The 21,912-nt window shown below is 39.2% G+C and overlaps 1 protein-coding gene across 1 annotated transcript in view; it reads left to right on the forward strand.

The window, feature by feature from the left end:
• The window catches only part of LOC105813330 (E3 ubiquitin-protein ligase HERC2), a 193,360-nt gene that overhangs the window by 56,644 nt on the left and 114,804 nt on the right, over positions 1 to 21,912 (forward strand). The window contains exons 15-23 of the mRNA XM_012647969.1: positions 697 to 948; positions 2,845 to 3,038; positions 5,202 to 5,402; positions 7,152 to 7,380; positions 7,477 to 7,601; positions 8,659 to 8,837; positions 13,593 to 13,777; positions 16,372 to 16,527; positions 17,215 to 17,400. Of these exons, the coding sequence (XP_012503423.1) occupies positions 697 to 948; positions 2,845 to 3,038; positions 5,202 to 5,402; positions 7,152 to 7,380; positions 7,477 to 7,601; positions 8,659 to 8,837; positions 13,593 to 13,777; positions 16,372 to 16,527; positions 17,215 to 17,400 (1,707 nt within the window). The remainder of the gene's footprint in view (positions 1 to 696; positions 949 to 2,844; positions 3,039 to 5,201; positions 5,403 to 7,151; positions 7,381 to 7,476; positions 7,602 to 8,658; positions 8,838 to 13,592; positions 13,778 to 16,371; positions 16,528 to 17,214; positions 17,401 to 21,912) is intronic.

Here is a 21,912-nt window from a genome sequence, read left to right on the forward strand (position 1 = left end):
ATTATTTAAAATAGGATGGTGACATGGTCGCTTATGGAGCAATCTGATTTCTTCCTTCTGATTTTTTTTCTCATCTTTTACAGTTTTCCCTTATACCTAACATAACGATTTTGTTTTTTAGGAATTCACTTTTATTAAGTTTTTGCAAAGTATTCAGCTTAGTTTTCAGTGTTAAAAAATTATTTACTTTTGCAGTTGCATTTTTGTCCCTTTATGTACTATTTAACCAAATTACATAATTGCACTGACAGTTGGGAAAAAATACAGTGGTATTCAGCAATACCCGTGGTCAGCATGGTTGGAACAGAAGCATGCAGCCACACTGGAGAGTGATCAGCGAGCTCTAGTGTGTCGTGGGCCTCAGTTACAGTGCTTTATGGGGCAATGGGGCTTTTGTTCTGTGTTCAGCATTTAGTTGAAGTAGTATCATTGAACCCAACCTAGTAAGAGTCAGGACTCCGTTTTTCATGTAATTAAAATGAAAAGAAAACCCAGCTTTCCCTTTCTTAATTGCTTCTATATCAACTTGAAGTGTAAACTGGATTTCATTCGGTCAGTAACCACCCGTGTAGTGTTAACTGCGTACATCAGTGGTCTAGATTTGTGTGCATTATTGGCTCTATTATTTTCAGCCATTTAAAATTTTTCATTGAAATGCACAGTTATTTTTACCTAGATGCATTTTGTATTTTTTAGGGCAAGTGTGGTCTTGGGGAGATGGTGACTACGGGAAATTGGGCAGAGGTGGTAGTGATGGCTGCAAAACACCAAAGCTGATTGAAAAGCTTCAAGACTTGGATGTTGTCAAAGTCCGCTGTGGAAGTCAGTTTTCAATTGCCTTGACGAAAGATGGCCAAGTTTATTCATGGGGAAAAGGTGACAACCAGAGACTTGGGCACGGAACAGAAGAACATGTTCGTTATCCCAAACTCTTGGAAGGCTTGCAAGGTAGGTGCAGATATAGACTTTTAAAACCCTTTGGGGACCGTTTCTTTAGTAATCTTTTAAAGTTTGCAGAGTTTTTTGTCTTAACCTGACATTCCGTGAATGGACCATCATTAGAAACTTTTACTAGCACCTTGGTAGGGATAGATAGTCATTGGAAAGTGGTTTGTCTGTATTAAAAAGTGACCTAGATTTATTCTCATCAAATTTAATTTGAAACTCATTCAGTTTTACTAATATTGGAGAATTCTTTCTGTGGCAGGGACCCATTTATCACTCAGCAAGCTGGACTGATCGAGGGTAACTTCTGCTGGTGATAGAAGTTTTGGGTACTTGTACAGTGGGCCACACTGGGAGATGGAATTGGGTCCACCTGGGGTGCTCTCAGTTGAACTTTTCCTTGGTGGATGAATCCTGCTTGATAGGTTAGAAAGGTGTCCAGCATGCATCATTGCTGGAGGGAACAGATGGAAGCCAAGGCTTATAGATGTAAGTGCAGGCACCTACACAGTGTGGGCCACCAGTGCAGGCAAAGAGGATGGGAGCATCTGGGAGAAGGCCCTGGAATGCTCTTAATATACTCCTACTGGAGAGGTCATACTGTAGGAAGTGGGAGGGCCATCAAAACCATGAGGGTTGGGCTGTAGGAGGGACTTTTTAAAGGGGAAAACTGGGTTTTTCCACACTATTTGGCCTGGTGGTTGGTAGATGGTTTCCATCCTAGTCGAGAGCTGGTGAGTATATATAGCTGAGTTGACCAGAAGGAAGGGAAGAAGGGAGAGATCGGTGAGAGTGCACCAGGTGGGGTCTTTAGTGTTTTCTCTGTTTCAGGGGTGGGCCTGGCTGTGTTCTAGCACAAGTTTATTCACAAATACAGGCTTTGGGCCGCATTTTGTGTGAAGCCCATAGCCTGTTGGATCCTTGCACTATAGTACATTCTTCTTTGTTTATGTTTTTGCTTCTATATCCAGGGGGTTTGGAAGCGGGACTTTTAAGTGGGACTTGCCAGTTACTTTCCACATCGGTTTTATTTTAAAGCATGTTAGTACCTTGATGACTAGGAGTTTTGTGTGCCTATATGGTATTTATTATTTTTCAAGTTTCTGAGATAAGTTGTAGAGTAATATAGTTTACTATATGTCATGAAAGTGTATTTGAATTTCATTTGCCTTCTTGTTTATATTTCCCTCCATTAGTAAAGGAAATCAACTGTATTAGAAAGGAAATCAATTTGTTAGAGGCAGTAATAGCTTAGTATGGGAGTATTTAAATTATTGTTGATAAAATTTTTTTGGTTGCTGTTATTAACATATGGTAGGCTCCTAAGGTGTAATTGTTCCTGTACTGTAGTATAGAGATTTTCAGCTGAATTATTTTATATGTTGACATTTCTGAGAAACACCCTTTGTGTTGGTCATGTTAGATTTACTAACAAGGAAAAATACGACACTTTGCTTTCACTATTTAAATAGAAAAAATGTTTTTTAACATTTATATCATATAACTCTGAGAGAAAAATAAATTTCCTTTTAAGAAACCTTCCTCAATGAAGAGTGTGCTTTGCATTGTTATACCAGGGTCAGGAGAATATGATCTAACAGTTAATTAAAAATACATTTGTTTCTTTCTGAATGAAAATCTGAATAAGGAGGAGAAAAAATAACAGATCCTTTTCATACCCTAGCATTATTCTATTTGTAGGCTGTGGGTCTTCACAAATTGTAGTTGACAAAGCACAGGAGTTTTAATCACATGCTCGAAGCAAATGAATTGTGCCTAATATTAAAGCAACAAATTATCCTCAAGAATGCCTCTGACTTGAATGGCTGGGTGCAAATATCTTTCTTGCAATAGAATTGATAGGCTTGAAGCTGCATCTGCATCCCTCTTCCCTTGTAGGGAAGAAGGTGATTGATGTGGCTGCGGGCTCCACCCACTGCTTGGCTCTGACCGAGGACAGCGAGGTCCATAGCTGGGGGAGCAATGACCAGTGTCAGCACTTTGACACCTTGCGTGTGACCAAGCCGGAACCTGCTGCACTGCCAGGACTGGACACCAAACACATAGTGGGAATTGCCTGTGGGCCTGCCCAGGTACTGAACATAGAGCTTGCTTTGGGATTTTATAGAATTTGGGTTTCCACTTGTTCATTAGTATATAGAAAAACCGTGGATTTTTTTTGTGTTGCCCTTATATCCTGCAGTTGTACTAAACTCACTTACTTTTTGAGCTTCATTGTATTTTTCTTGGCGTTTTCTTCATAGACAATTATACTGTGTACATATAGGAACAGTTATATTTCTTCCTGTCTAATCTCTATGCCTTTTATGTCTTTTCTTTGCCTTATTGCCCTGGCCATTGGTGCTGATGTGATGTTGAACAGGAGGGGTGAGAGTGGACACCCCTGCCTTATTCCTGACTAGGGGGAAGGCAGTTCAGTCTTTCACCATCAACTATGGTAGCTGTGAAGTTTTTTTGTAGATGCCTTATTATCAGGTTAAGGCAGTTTCCTTTAATTCCTAATTTTTGGGAGTTTTTTTTTTTTAAAATCCTGAATGAATGTTGACATTTATCAAATGCTTTTTTTCTCCAATGAAATGGTCATGTAGTTTTCCTTCCTTAATCTGTTAATATGGTGGAATACATTAATTGATTTTTACAAATGAACCATGCCTTGCATTACTGGGATAGACTTCACTTGGCCATGGTGCATTATTCTATTTATATATTGCTGAATTTGGTTTGCAAATACTTTGTTGAGGATTTTTTTGTCGATGCTCATCAGGGATGTTGGTTTGTGGTTTTCTCTCTTTGTTTCTTTCTTTGTCTGACTTTATATCAGGGTAAATCTGGCCTCATACAAAATATTGGCACGTGTTCCCTCCTCTTCTGTTTTCTAGAAGGGATTGTGTAGAATTAGTGTTATTTATTCTTTAAATGTTTGTCTATGAATTGATCTGAGCCTGGAGATTTCTTTCTTAAAAGATTTTTAAGAAATTCAATTTCTTTAATAGATACAGAACTATTCAGGTTATCCATTTCTTCGTGGGTGGGTTTTACTGGTTTGTGGCACTCAGGAATTGCTCCATTTCATCTAAGTTGTCCCAGTTTTTGTGTGTGAAGTTGTCCTTAGTATTCTGTTACCTTTTGAAGTCTGTGTGGTCTGCAGTGATGTCTCTTCTTTTATTCCTGATACTGATAATTTGTATCTTTTCTGTTTTTTCTTTGTCAGTTTTGCTAGAGATTTATCAATTTTGTTGATCTTTTCAAAGAACCACTCTTTAGTTTCATTAATTTTCCCTTTTTTTTTGCTTTTGATTTCATTGATTTCTTCTCTTGTTATTTTTTTCCCCTTTGGCTTGCTTTGTGTTTGCTTTGTTCTTTTTCTAATTTCTTAAGGTGGAAGCTTAGGTTGTTGATTTTAGGCTTTTCTTCTTTCATAATATACAAGTATTTGATGCTATAAATTTTCTGCTAAGCAGTGTTTTAATGGCATCTATATTTTCATTTTTGTTCAGTTCAAAATATTTTCTAATTTCTCTTGAGGATTGCTCATGGATTATTTAAGTATGTTATTTAAATTCAAAGTGTTTGGAGATTGTTCTGTTATTATTTTGTTACTGATTTCTAGTTTAATTCCTTTGTGGTCAGAGAACAAACAGTGTGATTTTACTTCTTTTAAGTTTGTTCAGATTGGTTTTATGTCTCAGGATGTGTTTTATCTTAGTGAACGTCCTCTGTGTGCTTAAAAAGTAAGCATTTTGTTGTTGGGTGGAAATGTTCTATAAATGTCAGTTAAATCCAGTTTATTGATGGTATTGTATAGTTCTTCTAGATCCTTGCTGATTACTTGTTCTCTCACTTACTAGGAAGGTAGTGTATATATATCAATATCTAACATTTCATTGTCTACTTAGAGTTACTACTGTACCACTTCAAGTGGATCGAGATCCTCACTGCTATCCATTAATATGCATTCATAATTTTGAGAGTGAAAAGACTTTGTAAAACCTTTTTACTTTTTTAGGTGTGGCAAAATGAAATGGGGCTAGTGAAATGGGAGAGAAAATTGAAAGCTGATTGTATGAGTATGTGAGCTAGACAACCATGGAAGTACATAGGCACTTGGGCAATTAGAGGGAGGATAAGTAATAATTTGAGTCATGTTCATCATACATAGTGATGAATCTCTCCTGTGGAACAGATCAACAGCTGAATTTGGAGGTTCATTTTAGGTTCTTCTGTTTCCTCTGTAGAGCTTTGCTTGGTCATCTTGTTCCGAGTGGTCCATTGGTCTCCGTGTCCCCTTTGTGGTGGACATCTGCTCAATGACTTTTGAACAGCTGGATCTCCTACTGCGGCAAGTGAGTGAGGGAATGGATGGCACCGCTGACTGGCCCCCACCCCAGGAGAAAGAGTGCATGGCGGTGGCCACGCTGAATCTTCTACGTCTTCAGGTGGTGTTGATTTCCCTTCCTCCTGCTCCTTTTATAAGTGTATTAGGGATTTGTAAGAATGTTTATGCATAATGAAGGGTATGAGTTCTAACCTGTTAGGTAAACTGCTAATGAAAAACTGAAGTATTTTAAAGTAAGATTATGATAGAGTAATGTGTGTGAGGCCTAAAAGTCTCAATCTGGTTGTTTTGTTTATCCTGGAAGTCAGTCTCTGCATGCAGGTAAGAGTGTGTGGATTGTGTTATTTCTATTGTTATTTCAGCTTGTTGGCATTCATTGGGACAGGCAGTCTTGGATTTACTATTTTTGTGTATGGAGAAATGACTGGGTGAGACAGCAAATGATTGAGAGAGAGATGGAGCTCAGCTGAGAGACCAGCACTAGCCTGTCTCTCTGGGCTATGAAAACTCTGTTCAGTGAGCTCAGCTCCCTGCAGCAATACCTTCACTGCCTCACAGTGGAGGTTCGGGTTAAGCGTCAAAATAAAAGCTACAGAAATCTTCCTCCCTCTCTCCCTGGTAAAGCTATAACTGAAATCTTTGGTCATTATATTTTTATTTGTAATAAAAATCCTATAACTTTATGACAACACAGTTTTTCTGGATGACGTAATTTTTCCCTTTTATTACACAATGATTTCTGTGTAACATAACATCACGTCCCTTTTTCATCCCCTTCCCTTTTTGGTCTTGGCTTCTAGAAAGCACAGAACTGAATGTAATGTTCACTGCAGTAATTAGAGGTTTGGAGCATATTTATCTTCTTCCAAAGTCTTCTGTGGCAGCTCATTTGTTAGCAACACCTGTGATGTCATGTCTTTTCTGTGGATGTGCCCAGTTTTTCTCTCTCTGTGGTTTGCGGTGCTGTTGCTGTTTGGGTCAGTGCTGTGGAGACTGACCTTGAATATGTCTTAGGCTGTCGAGATGTTCCCAGAGGTCAGTTTTGTATTCACCTCTCCCGGGTTCTTTGGGTTTCACAGGCTCTAGATGAGTTTTGGTGTTCATTTCTTGACGTGTGATATCTGTACCTACATGATCAGCGTACATTTGATTTCATATCTGCTCACAGGCTGGTCTCTGATTTCTTGTGGGGTCTTTTTCTAGCCAAAGCCTGGTATGAGCAGCATGTTGCCCTCTGGCTGTGGTTGGCTGACAGGCAGGTGTTCCTGAATGGCTCCCAGTCTTCTGCAGGAAGCTCAGGTTCAGTGGGTTGTTGTGGGCGATTGAGGAGCTGCCCCATTCTCCTGTGAGAGGTTGGCCTGAAGCCCAGAGGCTTGGCCCAGCTTTCAGAGCCCAGAACCTCTTGCTTCTTGCTGTGTGTGTCCACCTGGGGTTCTGGTTTTGCCCTTGAGGAGTTTTCTTATATACTCTTGGCTTGGCTATCTAATTTTTAACAGCTTTTCTGGTTTTACTATATCCATTATTTCCCTATGTTTGGTGCAGATTGTCAGGGGTGGGGTAGAGGTTGTTGCTTCTACATCGTTTAGCCCTCTCTTTTGGTCTTGAGCTTTTCCATGTATGTATTCATAGCTGGGTTAAAAAAAATTCCTCTTATAAAATACCTTAAAATAGATTCTCAGCAACTGTGGGTAAGATTTTTTTTAGTTCAATTTTTAAAAATACATATACTGAGAAATTATTTTGTTTATTTAAAAAATACTTCAAATTGAGTTTTATTCAGTCTTTAATAAGATTTTGAAATTCATTCATTTTTATAGGTTCTAAGTAAAGATTGTTTTTCTCCTTTCAGTTGCATGCTGCCATTAGTCACCAGGTTGACCCGGAATTCCTTGGTTTAGGTCTGGGCAGCGTCCTCCTGAACAGCCTGAAGCAGACCGTGGTGACCCTGGCCAGCAGCGCGGGTGTGCTGAGTACTGTGCAGTCGGCTGCTCAGGCCGTGCTGCAGAGCGGCTGGTCTGTGTTGCTGCCCACTGCTGAGGAACGGGCCCGGGCACTCTCTGCTCTTCTGCCCTGTGCAGGTGGGCTTGGGTGGGAAGTAGGAGTGGGCACAGGTGGGGGTGCCAGGAGGGAATGGCGCTTCAATCAAATTGGCAAAAACACTTTTCCTTTTGCAGTTTCAGGCAATGAGGTGAACATAAGTCCAGGTCGTCGATTCATGATTGATCTTCTGGTGGGCAGCTTGATGGCTGATGGAGGGTTAGAGTCGGCCTTAAATGCAGCCATCACTGCAGAGATCCAGGTATGGCCCTAGGCGCTCACATGAGCCGACATGGTATTGCTGTCTGGCAGTGAGCTGAGATTGAAAACACCGTACTCACACACAAAGAAATAACCTATTGCCAGAATTACTGAAAAAACTAAAACACAAAACTTTCAGTCACGTAAGTATTTTTTTTTTAAATTAAAACTATTTTATCTTACTAATTTAAAAAATCATTGAGGTATTATTTAAGTTAATAAAAAGCTTCCACTTGAAAGTGTCTATTTCAGTGAATTTGACAGATGCCCTTGTCATCATATAGATCATTCCCATCACCCAGAAAGATCCTTGTACTCTTGGCACTCAGGATGTTCCCTCGTCCCCTCAGATTAGAGTAATTTTGCCCACTCTAAATGTCACGTAAATGGAGCCATATAGCGTATACTCTTTCGAGTCTGCTTTTCTTTTGCCTCAGATAATGGTTTTCAGATTCATTCACGTTGTTGCATGTATTGTGACTTTGTTTTTATTGTTGAGAAATATTTCATTGTACGGTTATAGCACTATTTGTTTTTCCATTCTCCTATTGAAGCACATTTGATTGTTTCTGGTTTTGACTATATAGAGCTGCTATGATCATGTTATGTACAGGTCCTTTAGTGGACATATATTTTCCCCTTGGGTAAATATTTTGTAGTGAAATTTGCTGGGTCCTAGGGTTAGTGTGTGTTTACAGTTTCTCAGAGTGGCTTTGCTGTTTGCATGTGAACCAGTGTGTGTTCTATCACCAGAGTGATAGACTCCGTGTGTGGGAGGCAGATTACATTGGGTGTTTGTGAGAGCCAGTAGCAGGGATAAAGATTTTAGGGACTTCACAGAAGCAGACTGGACATTGGATCCAAAAGAAGAATAGTCTGTTTAGAAACTGAGCACGTGAGCAGTGGGGTTTCCAACGGAGGATGGGGGCCAGTGTTGGTGGGTGGGTATGTGGTCACGAGGCTAGGACAGCTAGGCATTGGGGTCAGGGCCCAGCCCAGTGAGCCTGCACACTTGCTGATGAGATCTCTGTAACCAGTTTCTGTCTTACGAATTACAGGATATTGAAGCCAAAAAAGAAGCACAGAAGGAAAAAGAAATTGATGAACAGGAAGCGAATGCCTCAACATTTCACAGAAGTAGGACTCCATTGGATAAAGACCTTATTAATACTGGGATCTATGAATCTTCTGGTAAACAGTGTTTGCCCCTGGTTCAGCTCATACAGCAGCTTCTTAGGTAAATAGTATTAGCGGTATTAAATTTTAATAGGTAATTAGTGGTTTTCATATTAAGATAGTGAAATGTAACAGGAGGGTCTCACAAATGTATTTGGCTGTTCAAGAAATATTCTGAGAATTACTGAGGATAGGCTTTAGGGTAAAGAGCAGACTTTTAGAAATACAGGTCAGTGGAGAGGTTGGAGTGTGTGAGTAGATTCTAAAGATTTTCATGGAAGAGAAATTAAAGAATTGAAGTGTGCAATGAAAATATAAAAAGATTCTCAGCCGGGCGTGGTGGTTCATGCCTGTAATCCTAGCACTCTGGGAGGCCGAGGCGGGTGGATCGCTCAAGGTCAGGAGTTCGAGACCAGCCTGAGCAAGAGCGAGACCCCGTCTCTACTAAAAATAGAAAGAAATTATCTGGACAACTAAAAATATATATATAGAAAAAACTAGCTGGGTGTGGTGGCACACGCCTGTAGTCCCAGCTACTTGGGAGGCTGAGGCAGAAGGATCGCTTGAGCCCAGGAGTTTGAGGTTGCCGTGAGCTAGGCTGATGCCACGGCACTCTAGCCAGGGCAACAGAGCCAGACTCTGTCTCAAAAAAAAAAAAATTCTCATCCTCATTAATAAACAGGTAGATGGAAGTGAAAATCATTGCGGTAAGGTTATTTTTTTAAACGGTTGTATCATGGCCTCATTTTATTCATATATGTTATAGATTTATATATATTACTTTTTAATACAATTTTTAATTTAAAAACTAAAGAAAATGAAAGAATGATGAGTGTTATTTTGGAAGACCAAATCAGGAGGAGGTAAGAATAAATCAGAGGCTGACCTTGGCAAAGGCCAGAGACACTGTTTGTTATAAAAGGTCATTCAAAAAGAGCAAAGAAACAAAGTGAAAGGGATTTGTGTAAGGCTTTGGCCCCCAACCCCCAGGCCAAGGACTGGTACTGGTCCATGGCCTGTTAGGTGTTAGGGACTGGGCCACAGAGCTTCACCACCCCTGCTACCCCCGACCACCTCCAATCTGTAGAAAAATTGTCTTCCATGAAACTTGGCGGGGAGAGGTGTGAGCAAGTGTATTTACTGTTTACGGCTGCTCCCCATTGTTTGCATCACCGCCTGAGCTCTGCTCAGCCCCTCCATGGGAAAATTGTATTCTATGAAACTGGTCCCTGGTGCCACAAAGGTTGGGGACTGCTGATATAAGGGCTTTGTTAGAAATGAAAAATGATTGCACCTCTATTTAAAAAAACTCTGCTTTCTGTAACCTTGCGCTCCTTGGTTTGTTTTAGTTTCTACACATAGAGAAAGTAGTGGCTTTTTCTACTACTGCCTCCCGCTGCCAAGCACAGAGCAGGAGGCTCTGGGCAGGGCTGCAGCTCTCAGCCGTGTTGTGCGTGGGCATGTGGCAGGTCTGCTCTACACAGCCAGAGAAACCAGAATTAAGTGGGCACATGGTGAAATTTTGAAAAAGGAAGTTTTAGAGCTAGTTCCTATCATAGAGTTTAGTAAACATTATTTTGGAAAATCTTTTTCTGAATTTTGTTTTTCAAATCTCATGTTTGTTTCCCTTGATCGATATTGCAAACATTCTGATCTTTAATTTAAGAAACTGAAATAAAGAGAATTGGACTCAGTATAGTCAGTGATAGTGGAAAGAACTTGCTATTCATTTTAGAAAATTTCAGTTGTGATTACTTGCGTAAACTTGGCAGGCGAACCTCCACCCAGCACAGTAGCTATAGGAGTAAGAATAAGAGTCATGTTTACTTTCATGGAGTTAATTAAGGGTTGAATGAGAACATGAATGTTAAATGGCTTTGTAATTAAAATGTAAAGTTCTATGCATAAGTTTTAAAGTGAGTATTTTCCAGAAGTTCTTTTCTGAATTGTTGAATGCCCCTCCCTTCACTGAGGAGGCTGTGTGCTGGGCTGTTGGTGTCCCTAACAGAGAGCGAGTGCTGGGTTCCTGGGGTTCCTGTCATCGGTCACTTCTTCTCATAGGGGAGGGCCCATTTTCCTCATCTCCTTGTTCAGGCAGTTCCTGCGGCACCCGGAGACCGTCTGTTTACCTGCGGCTGTGTAGGCCTGCGCTGTCCAGTCTGGTTAGCACTCACACAGTCGGCTGTTTAGCACTTGAAATGTGTCCAGTGTAGTGGAAACACTGACTGTTTTATCTGTTTAATTTTTATTAATTAAAATGCAAATTAAAAAACTTGAATCAGTTATTAGAAAACTTTTAAGTATGTTTGGAATAATTTGACCACATGAATCTCCTTTTTCAACTGCATATTTTATGAATTTAAGTGCAGATCAAGTATTTTCAGTGCAAGTTTAACTGTTTGAATTGAAATGTGCTGTATATGTAAGATACACGATGGCTTTTGAAGACTCAAAATGAAAAGCCAATGTAAAATATCTCAATAATTTTTCTTCTGTTGGTTTCATGTTGAAATGGAAATATTTTCAATGTAAATGTAATACATTATTATAATTAATTAATTTTATGTTTTTTCTTTTATTAATGTGATGGCTCCACTGGTGTCCTCTCTGCTGGACAGCACAGCTTTGTGCCATCTACATGTTTCATCTTCTGTGTCTTCGTCTTCACCAAATGTGTCTTTTTGGACCCTGTGGCATGTTGGGTCCTGTATGGCACATGGGTTCCACTGCAGATTTATAATAAACAGGAACCTATTTAAAAATTATAAAACAAAAATTTAAGCATAGAAATAATAAATACTGCCTCACAAAAATTTTGGAAAATAGAAACATAAAATTGCATTTACAGCTTTTTCACTAACAGTACACCTATAATCCATAATTTCATCTATTAATTTCATAAACATAGATGATGTGTCCCTCTCCTTACATAGATAGACATTATTTTCTTAAGTGTTGGTGATCGAAGGATACTTGATGTGTTGACTTGGCTGATGCAGTTGTTAAAAAATAGTCTAAAGATATAAGGGATTTTGGAGACATCTTGTGTCTTTTTTTCCTTGGAAAACTTGGGTTGAATAAATTGTTGGTTGCTAAAAATAAGCCATGAAACAGATTTGAGAGTGACTTTTTAGTCTTATGTTGGTGAGGAGCCACAAAGTATCATTTATATTTGAAAATAAAGAGCTAATGCAGTTTTTGTAATTAGTGAACCCCATCAAAATTACACATTTTGATTATGGCTCTCAATTTTATACCAAGGAAATAAGTTAAAATTTTTATTGTATTACTGTCTTTTGCTCCTTCGGGCATAGGGTAAATACCAGATTCTAGACCTGTTTCTTCTGTTACGATGTTGTCACCAGGGCATGTTATTGGGTAGCGAAGCTGGAAGGTGAGGTTGGATAGTAGTGGAAAGTCCAGTGCATGTCTTTGCTGTGTGGGGCCAGGGCAAGGTGCAGTTCCTTCTTAGCGAGCCCGTGGGTGCAACTTGAGTTGCTGTGGAACTCCTGACCACCGCCTCCTCTGTCTCCTCTCCTGTCCTTACTGCTGGTGATTTCCTAGTGGGAGCCGTAGGGGCTAGTGCAATTGACAGTTCTCAACAAACCTGCTATCACGTTAGGAATCAAAGAAGTGGGGTAAAGAACATGCCCTTGCCCTTGGTGTTGCGCAGAGATCCCCAGGCTGGCCTTTTCGTGGCAGTGCCAGGTATAGGCCAGCCTGGCCACTTGCACACGTGGCTGGACAGGGCTGGTGGGATGGATCTGGAATCAGGCCCTGCTTTAGTTCTTCTCCCCTCTGCCAGCTTTCTACCTCCTATAACCTAGTCCCTCCTTTGCATTCTCAGTACCTGATCAGGCCTGGTTTCCCTGGGGCTGGGACTGTTCTTGTGTGGCAGGGTTTTATCAGGTGTTCCCCTACCCCTCTAATCTGCTTTCACACTGACATAAGAATTACCTTACTTAAACATAGACAAGATGTCATTTTCTTTTCCTAACCTCAGTGGCTCAGCATTGCAGAAGCTAGTCCCAGAGCCTCTGAGGACAAGGGCACTCTGTGCCCTCCCTGCTTCCTTGTCTTGTTCTCCCTGCCCTTGTTCCCTTGCATTCTGCTCGAGGAACCAGGACTTTCACCGTTTTTCTCATAGTACCTTCTGGGAACTTGTGTTTCTTCTCCTTTCTCCACATCTACTGATGATTCATTGACTCAAATCACATCGCACAGTTGGAGTTGAAGCCTGTACTCTTTTGTTGGCTGCCATGTTCTTTGGGCATTGTTATCCTGACCTGGGGCTGTTCGTACCTACTTTAGTCTTCCTTCCTGTACTCCCTAAGCCTGGGGTACTGCCTGAATGGCCCATCCCAGTGCTGCCCTCAAGTAAGTGCTCAAGGTAGACTTGTAAGGCAGATGCAGCAACGCAGGCAGGTCTTGTCTTTAAGAATAGTATCATGTTTATATTTGAAATGTAGCTTTGGACAGAAAATAATGACATAATTGTTTTTCCTTTTAGAGGTTTGTTCAGAAGTATTTCTTTTTAAGCAAGATCCTCTATCATTTTGGACCATTCCATACAGCTTCATAGGAACACATTTATAAAGCACGGGGGCATCTTTTCTTCCATGTTCCCCTGTGCGATTTTGACTGAACCTATGCTTATTGCAGAAACACCTGACACACATTAGAGGAGTGAAGCCAGCTGCAGGTCACCTACATGTATGACCTGTGATACTAGTTTATGTTATGATTTACCCTCTGCCTCTTGTCTTTTTAATAGAAATAACTCGTTTAATTTTGCAATCATCTTTTTCTTGCATAGAAACATTGCTTCTCAGACTGTAGCCAGATTAAAAGACGTTGCTCGTCGGATTTCATCGTGTCTGGACTTTGAGCAACATAGTCGTGAAAGATCTGCTTCATTGGATTTGTTACTGCGTTTTCAGCGTTTACTTATCAGTAAACTGTATCCAGGAGAAAGTATTGCTCAGACTTCAGATATTTCTAGTAAGTTGCTTAAAATGTGTGTTTTCTATGTATTTGGGCTTTTTATTTATTTGGTTGGTACAAAAGTAATTGTGTGATTTTGGACTGTGAATTTTAAATCATAACTAGGCTCAAATATATTTTTATTAATCAAAGTAGGAACCATTACAGTCAACACATTTTTGCCAATGAGAAATAAGTTTGTTTATTCCTGTAGTGTAAAAATCCGTGCTTCAGGATTCGACAAACTCTTGGAAAGCATTTTCTGCATCCTGCTGGTTGTGGAAGTATTTTCCCTGCAAAAAGTTGTTGAGATGCTTAAAGAAATGGTAGTTGGTTGGCAAGAGGTCAGGTGAATGTGGTGGATAAGGCAAAACTTCGTAGCCCAATTTGTTCAACTTTTGAAGCATTGGTTGTGCAACATGTCGTTAGACTTTGTTGTAGAGAAGAATTGGGCACTTTTTGTTGACCAATGCTGGCCGTAGGTGTTGTAGTTTTTGGTGCATCTCATCGATTTGCTGAGCCTACTTCTCAAACAGAATGGTTTTGCTGGGATTCAGAAAGCCGGAGTGGCTCAGACCAGGAGCAGACCACCAAACAGTGACCATGACCTTTTTTTGGTGCAAGTTTGGCTTTGGGAAGTGCTTTGAAGCTGCTTCTTGGTCCAACCACTGAGCTGGTCATTGCTGGTTGCCGTATATAAAATCCACTTTTGATCTCATGTTACAATCTGATCAAAAAACGGTTTGTTGTTTTGTATAAGCAGAGAAGATGACACTTCAAAACGATGATTTTTTTGATTTTTGGTCATCTCATGATGCACCCACTTATCGAGCTTTTTCACCTTTCCAATTTGCTTCAAATGTCAAACAACTGTAGAATGGTCGACGCTGAGCTCTTCGGCAACTTCTTGTGTAGTTTAAAGAGAATCAGCTTCGATGATTGCTCTCAAATGGTCGTTGTCAACTTCCGATGGCCAGCCACTGCACTTCTCATCTTCAAGGCTCTTGTCTCTTTTGCAAAACTTCTTGAACCACCACTGCACTGTATGTTTGTTAGCAGTTCCTGGGCCAAATGCATTGTTGATGTTGCGAGTTGTCTCCACTTCTTTAGTCTAACATCATTTCCGTAGTCTAAAATCAATATAAAATAAACAGCGAGTAATAAGTCATTAACAAAAAAACATAAAGTGAGAGCTATGCATTAAAATGATATATATACACAACCACATTTGTTTAAGAGTGCATTCCAATATCAAATGGCAAATTTCAACAATACTAAAACTGCAATTACTTTTGCATCAACCTAATAAAATTTTTGATGTGTTTGTTATTTATGCCCGGATGTGTAGTTCTTATACTGTTAAATGCATTGAATTTGGGGCTTCATTTTGTATACATTTTTTTTGTCAAGTATTTCTATCTTAGACTCATCAGTATTTTTAATTTCATTGTCTTAACATTTAAATTCTTTAGACATCAGAAATGGGATTCTATATACTCAGTTTGGTGTTACAGAGGATTTGTCAGATTTGCTCCATGTGTTAGGTATGGAATGTTAGAGACTAACATGATGTGGGAGCTAAACAGTGACAGACTTCATATGTCACACTGGGGAGCCAGCTGGGGGTAGTGGGAAGGATTGTTGTCGTTGAAGGAAGACTGGGTTTCAGTTATAGATTCGGTTAATAGCTGTTAGACATTGGACTAAGTCTCCTGGGGCCAAAGATTTCTCACCTGTAGAATTGGAATAATCCCTGAGAGAAGCCTGTGAGGATCAAAATAGGGCAGTGTGTAAGTGGTCAGTGCTGCGCATGCACCGTAGAGGGAGTGGTGCCTTTCCACAAGCACCACAGCAGTGGCTGGCTCTCCATGAGGGAGCTTTCTCTGCCAAAAATGGGAAGTTCTGCTGCCTTTGTTAATATTTTTGTAGCTAGTTTTTCCTAAAATAACTTATTTACCTCCTGAAAAGAGTTAGGTACTTGTCAATGATTGAAACTTTCAGATTTAAATAGGTAAATTTATAGTTTGAAAGAGGTGACCATTTTGAAGACTAAAGTCAAAAGGAACTGAAAAGCTATTATTACTGAGAACCACGTAGGCAGAAAAATTGAAGATTTTATGAGACTGAAAAATGCTTAGCTTTGTTTATTGGGGATAATTTATAAACTTTAAGAAGATAAACATTCGTATACTGGATATAAAGTTTTAAAAATTTAGAGCTGGCTGTGGCGGTGCATGCCTGTAGTCCTAGCTACTTAGGAGGCAGGAGGATCTCTTGAGCCCAGGAGTTCACATCTAACTTGGGTATCCTAGCAAGACCGCATCTCTTAAAAAAAAAAAAAACCCTATAAATTACAACTTTTGTATTTATACACCCAGAGTTACTAGGTACTACGTATATAGTTCTGGTTATAAAATGCAACATAATCAAATTCACTGTTTTTCAAGTTATGTGATATAAGAGCCAAGAACTAAGGGTTAATAGGCTCCTAGTTGAGAAAATTATTATAGGTAAAAGGTATATAGAGGGAGGAGAGGGGAATAGTGGAGCAGTCAGTTTACAGAATAAATTTTTAATAGTGAAAATGAAATTTTCTACAATCTTTCTTCAAGGCCCTGAGCTGATGGGCGTTGGCTCCTTGCTGAAGAAGTACACAGCCCTTCTGTGCACACACATTGGTGATATACTGCCTGTGGCAGCTAGCGTTGCTTCTACTAGCTGGCGGCACTTTGCAGAGGTGGCTTGCATCTTGGAAGGGGACTTCACGGGTACCTTTCTTGTTTCCTGCCTGTGGGCTTATGTTTATTTCAGGAGACTGATGAAAGCTGAAATGTATTCTTTCCTAATAAAACTGCATTTACTGTATAAATTTTTTAGTCCTTCTGCCCTTTTCTCCTTTGGTTTTGTTAGTTACTGGCAATTCTGTTTGTCACCTGGTATGGGACTCATATAACTGTAAATATAATTGGTGATTTAGATTTATACCTCCATTATTAATACTTCAATAATGAGATCAAGTGTAATTGTCTAATTTTATTTTGATGGCATAAAAATTAGTTGCCCCTTTCAGGACCTTAATAAATTCCAATGTTCCCTAATATTTTCTAAAGTTAATTTTTTGAGGTTAGAGCATTATTTTTAAGTGCTTTTTTCTGATGGTAAACATTGCAGTAGACATTTAGTTTTCTGAATAAAAGACTACAGTTCATAGTTCTGTGATTGAAACATACTGTTTTTGGAAAATATTTCTGTAACTCAGAAGGGTTTTGTTTGATAGCTATACCTGTCTCTTTCAGAATAAAAGAAAGTAATCCTCTAGAGGTATGCTAATGGACACGCATTTCTTATTTTGTAACTTATCAGAATTTAAACATAGAGGAAAGTTAGAATATAAATTGCTTTTGTAGCATAAACACTTTTACTTAAATCTTATTTTTTTTTCTTTTTAAATCTAGGTGTTCTCCTTCCAGAACTAGTAGTTTCTATAGTGCTTCTGCTCAGTAAAAATGCTGGTCTTATGCAAGAAGCTGGAGCTGTTCCTCTGCTGGGTGGCCTGTTAGAACACCTGGACCGGTTCAACCACCTTGCACCAGGAAAGGAACGAGATGATCATGAAGAGTTAGCCTGGCCTGGCATAATGGGTATGGCATCTTAACTTAAAGGACTTTTACTGAGGAAAGTTTTGTCCTTGTCTAACCTATTCTTGCCTTTCCATTTGAAAGAACATTTTACAAAGAAAGACCAATTATTTGCCATTTCCATTGATGGTAGTGTAAGTGGAAAATGAAGATAATCCAATTCAGGAGATATTTGGATTATGTTTAAGGAAGATATTTCCTTTAGTAATTGTTAAATCCTGAAATGCACATTTTAGAAAGTTCTGGAAAATCCTTTCCTGGGAGGTGCCTCCAGAAGCAACTATTGAGGTGGTTATATATATAGTCAGCTCAGGAGGCAGAAATTGATATGGAAAGACTTTCCAGAGTCATCTTTGTTATTTGACGTTAATGAGAAAAGGAACTCCTGGAGTCAGCTGAGCACTTCCCTGTAGGCATTGTCTGTATTGCATGCCAAATTGAAATGAAACTTATCTTCTCAAAATTTTGAGCTTGGGCATTTTTTAATCTAAGTCACCATCATGTATGATTCTTGTTTTCTGGACTCAGAATTAATCAAAGTAGTGGTTAAACTTTTATTTTATATAAAAACTTCAGCTAGGTGGGCTTTTTCTTCTCCTATTTTAGACCATCATCTTTATAACATGAAAGCTTAAAACAAGAGGTAGCCGTTGTCCTGAGGAAAATAGTCTTAGGATATTTAACATAGTTTAAAATTTTTTAATAGTTAATACTTTTGGCACCATTCTTATCTTTTTGTTCAGGAATGAACTTAAATGGTTGTTTATTATTTTTGTCTCTATACTAAATATGATTGAGGGAATTAATTGGATTAGCAGTTTACTTATTTTAAAATCCTTTTTTAATTGTGAAATATAACACAGACACAAAAGTACCCAGCGCATCTTTGTGACTGATCACAAAGAAAACTGGGTTCTCCATCCAGTCTAAGAAATAGATCTTGGCAGGACCTTTCCAGAACTACGCCTCTATCTCCCTGAAAGGTGTCCCTCTTCAGTCTGTGTGGTTGTCACCACCTTACTTCTCCTGGTCATGTTATACTAAGCGAGTGTCTCTCAACAGCCATATAAGTGGAATTACGCAGTATGTACCCATTGGTGTCTGGCTTCTTCTCCTCAACATTAGGTTTCTGAGGTTCGTCCTGTGACTGAGTTCTTTCACTTTTGTTGCTATGTATGTAGTAATCGCTATTTGAATACACCACAATTTATTCATTCTGCTTTTGGTGGAAATACCAGTTGTTTCCAGCTTTAGATTAGAGTAAATACATGGCTTTAAACATTCTTATGTCTGTTTCTTGGTGGAATTGATTCTTTGTAGAGGATGCTTCAATACAGAATGCCAGTTTTCCACAGTGAGTGTGCTGATGTTCTTCTCCACGACAAAGTGTGAGAATTCTCACTGATCCACACCAAGACCTGACATTATTGGTACTTCCTGTTTTAGCCATTCTAGTGGATGTACACTGGTATCTCATTGTGGTTTCAGTGAGCATTTTCTTGATTATTACTGAGGTTTAATCGCTTTTCATATGTGTGTTAAGCAGTTGGCTCTTCTCTTTTGTGAAATGCCAGTTCAAGTCTTATAACCATTTTTCTGTTGGGTTGTCTTTTTTCTTTTTTAATGATTCATAGGAATGTTATTGTATATTTGGGGTATAAGCCTTCAGCTCTATTTCTTGTAGAGAGATTTTTCTTTTATTCTGGCCTGTACAGTCTCTTAATATTGTTTTCTGATGAACAGAGATCAGTTAATATTAATGAAATCCATTTTGTTAACCTTTTTACGGTGGTTCATTTTGGGCCTTAAAAAATCTTTTCCCTACTCAAATTTTCTTCCGTATTATATTTCACTAGTTTTATTGTATTAACTTTCACATTTAACACTACAGTACACTTGGACTTGATTTTTGTGTATGTTATCAGGTAGGCGTCCCATGCCATTTTTTCCCATAGGCATTTTGTCCGTAGAGTCCTTGTGCCAGCACCTTTGGGTGAAAGGACTGTGCTTGGTCACTCTTCTGGAGTGATGCCTTTGTGTAGATCGACTGTACCAGCGTCTGTCTTGATCTTACAGCCTTTTCCCTCTTACTGCACTTGCTAGGACCTCTAGTGCGTATCTTTATCTTTTTCCTAGTAGCAGAGGAAAAGCTTTTCGGATTTCACACATGAAGGGTGATATTTGTTGTAGGGCTCTCTTCCTAGGTATTTTTGAATATTAAGGATGTTTCCTTCTATTTCTACTTTGTGATGTGGTTTCAATTGTGATTGGATGTTTAATTTTATCAAATGATTTTTCTGCATTTCTTGATGACATGTAATTTTTCTTTTTTTCCATTAATGTGTGAATTATTGACTTTTTAAATGGTAAATCAGCCTTCCATTTGTGGAATAAAACTACCTTGGTCATAATATATTGGTTATTTAATATATTGCTAGTCTTGGTTTGCTATTTTTTTAAACAATTTTGCATTTGTGTTGGTCATTTTCCTTGTAATTTTTTCTATAACCTGTACTTTTCTTGTAATGCCCTACAAGTTTTGTTGATAACCACCACCCCTTTGCTAACAATGAAGCTGTAATTCAGGAAGAGGGTAGCTCCTATGCAACCCTTATTAATTTCTATTTACATACAGTCTTTCCACCTAAGAATGTTAGCTAGTCTGGGGGGAAACTAGCTGATGGATCTGATAGCAGGAAAACATAAGAGACTTTCAGGTTTTTGTAACCAAGGTTGTGCCAGTCCTATCGAGTAAGTTGGAGAATGTTTTTTCCTCTTGTTTTCTTGGAAGCATTTGTGTAAGATTGTTAGAATTTGCCATGTAATCATCTTGGCCTGTGATTTTCTTTGTGAACAATGTGGTGGACAGGGGTGGGGTAGAGTGGGAACCCAACTTTTAAAAAAAATTGTGGTAAAATATACATAACAAAATTTACCATTTTAACCATTTTTAAGTGTACAGTTCAGGGGCATTAAGTACATTCATGTTGTACAACCATCACCACCACCATTCATCTCTAGAACTTTTTCATCTTGCCCAACTGAAACTCTGTGCCCATTAAACCATCAGTCCCTAACCTTTTTGGCACCAGGGGCTGGTTTCATGGAAGACAATTTTTCCACATACTGGGGATGCGGGGGTGGGGTGTCCTGGGTGGGGGTGCTGTGGTGCAGAGCTCAGGCAGTGATGCATGGCCTGTTTCCTAACCGGCCACTGACTGGTAACAGGCCGCAGCCTGGGGATTGGGGACCACAGCATTAAACAATAATTCCCCATTCTCCCCTACCCCAGCCCCTGGCAACCACCATTCCACTTTTTGTCTCTATGAATTTGACTACTCTAGGCACCTCATATAAGTGGAATTATACAGTATTTGTCCTTTTGTGAGTGGCTTATTTCAATTAGCATGTCTTCAAGGTTCATCCATGTTGTAGGATGTGTCCACGTCTCCTTCTTTTAAGACTAAATAATGTTCTATTATATGTATATATCATTTTGTTTATCCGTTCATCTGTCAGTGGGCACTTGGGCTGCTTCTGCCTTTTGGCTACTGTGAATGATGCTGCTGTGAACATGAGTGCACAAATATCTGTTCAAGTCCCTGCTTTACTTCTGTTGAGTATATAGCCAGAAGTAAAACTGGTAGATTATGTGGTAATTTTATGTTTAATTTTTTGGGGAACCACCATACTGTTTTCTATAGCAGCTGCACCATTTTACATTGCCACCAGCAATGCACAAGGGTTCCAATTAGTTCATACCCTTATCAACACTTATTTTCTGTTTTTTGTTATAGTAGCAGTCCTAATGGATATGAGGTGGTATCTCATTGTGGTTCTGTTTTGCATGTCCCTAATGATTAGTGATGTTGAGGATCTTTTCATGTGCTTATTAGTTGTTTGCATACTTTCTTTGGAGAAATGTCTATTCAAGTCCTTTGCCTGTTTTTGAATTGGATGGTGTTTTTGTTGTCAAGTTATAGGAGTTCTGTATATATTCTGGATATACAAGATTTGCAAATATTTTGTCACGTTCTGTGGGTTGTCTTTTCACTCGTGATAGTGACCTTGGATGCACAAAAGTATTTGATTTTGATAAAGTCCAACTTATGTGTTTTTTCTTTTGTTGACTTTGTTTTGTTGTCATATCTAAGAAATCATTGCCAAAATTTCAAATGTCATAAGGTTTTTTTTTTTTTTTTTTTTGAGACAGAGTCTCGCTCTGTTGCCTAGGCTAGAGTGTCATGGCATCAGCCTAGCTCACAGCAACGTCAAATGCCTGGGCTCAAGTCATCCTCCTGCCTCAGCCTCCCAAGTAGCTGGGATTACAGGCGTGCGCCACCATGCCCAGCTCATTTTTTTTTTTTTTTATTTCAGCATGTTATAGGGGTACAGATGTTTAGGGTACGTATGTTGCCCTTGCCACCCCCTCCCCCCCTAAGTCCGAGTTTCAAATATGTCCATTCTTCGGGTGGTGCGCATTGCACTCTTTGCGTATGCATATACCCGTCCCCT

The sequence above is a fragment of the Propithecus coquereli genome, unplaced genomic scaffold (genome assembly GCF_000956105.1).
Source record: "Propithecus coquereli isolate 6110/MARCELLA unplaced genomic scaffold, Pcoq_1.0 Scaffold28, whole genome shotgun sequence".
NCBI classification, from domain to species: domain Eukaryota; kingdom Metazoa; phylum Chordata; class Mammalia; order Primates; family Indriidae; genus Propithecus; species Propithecus coquereli.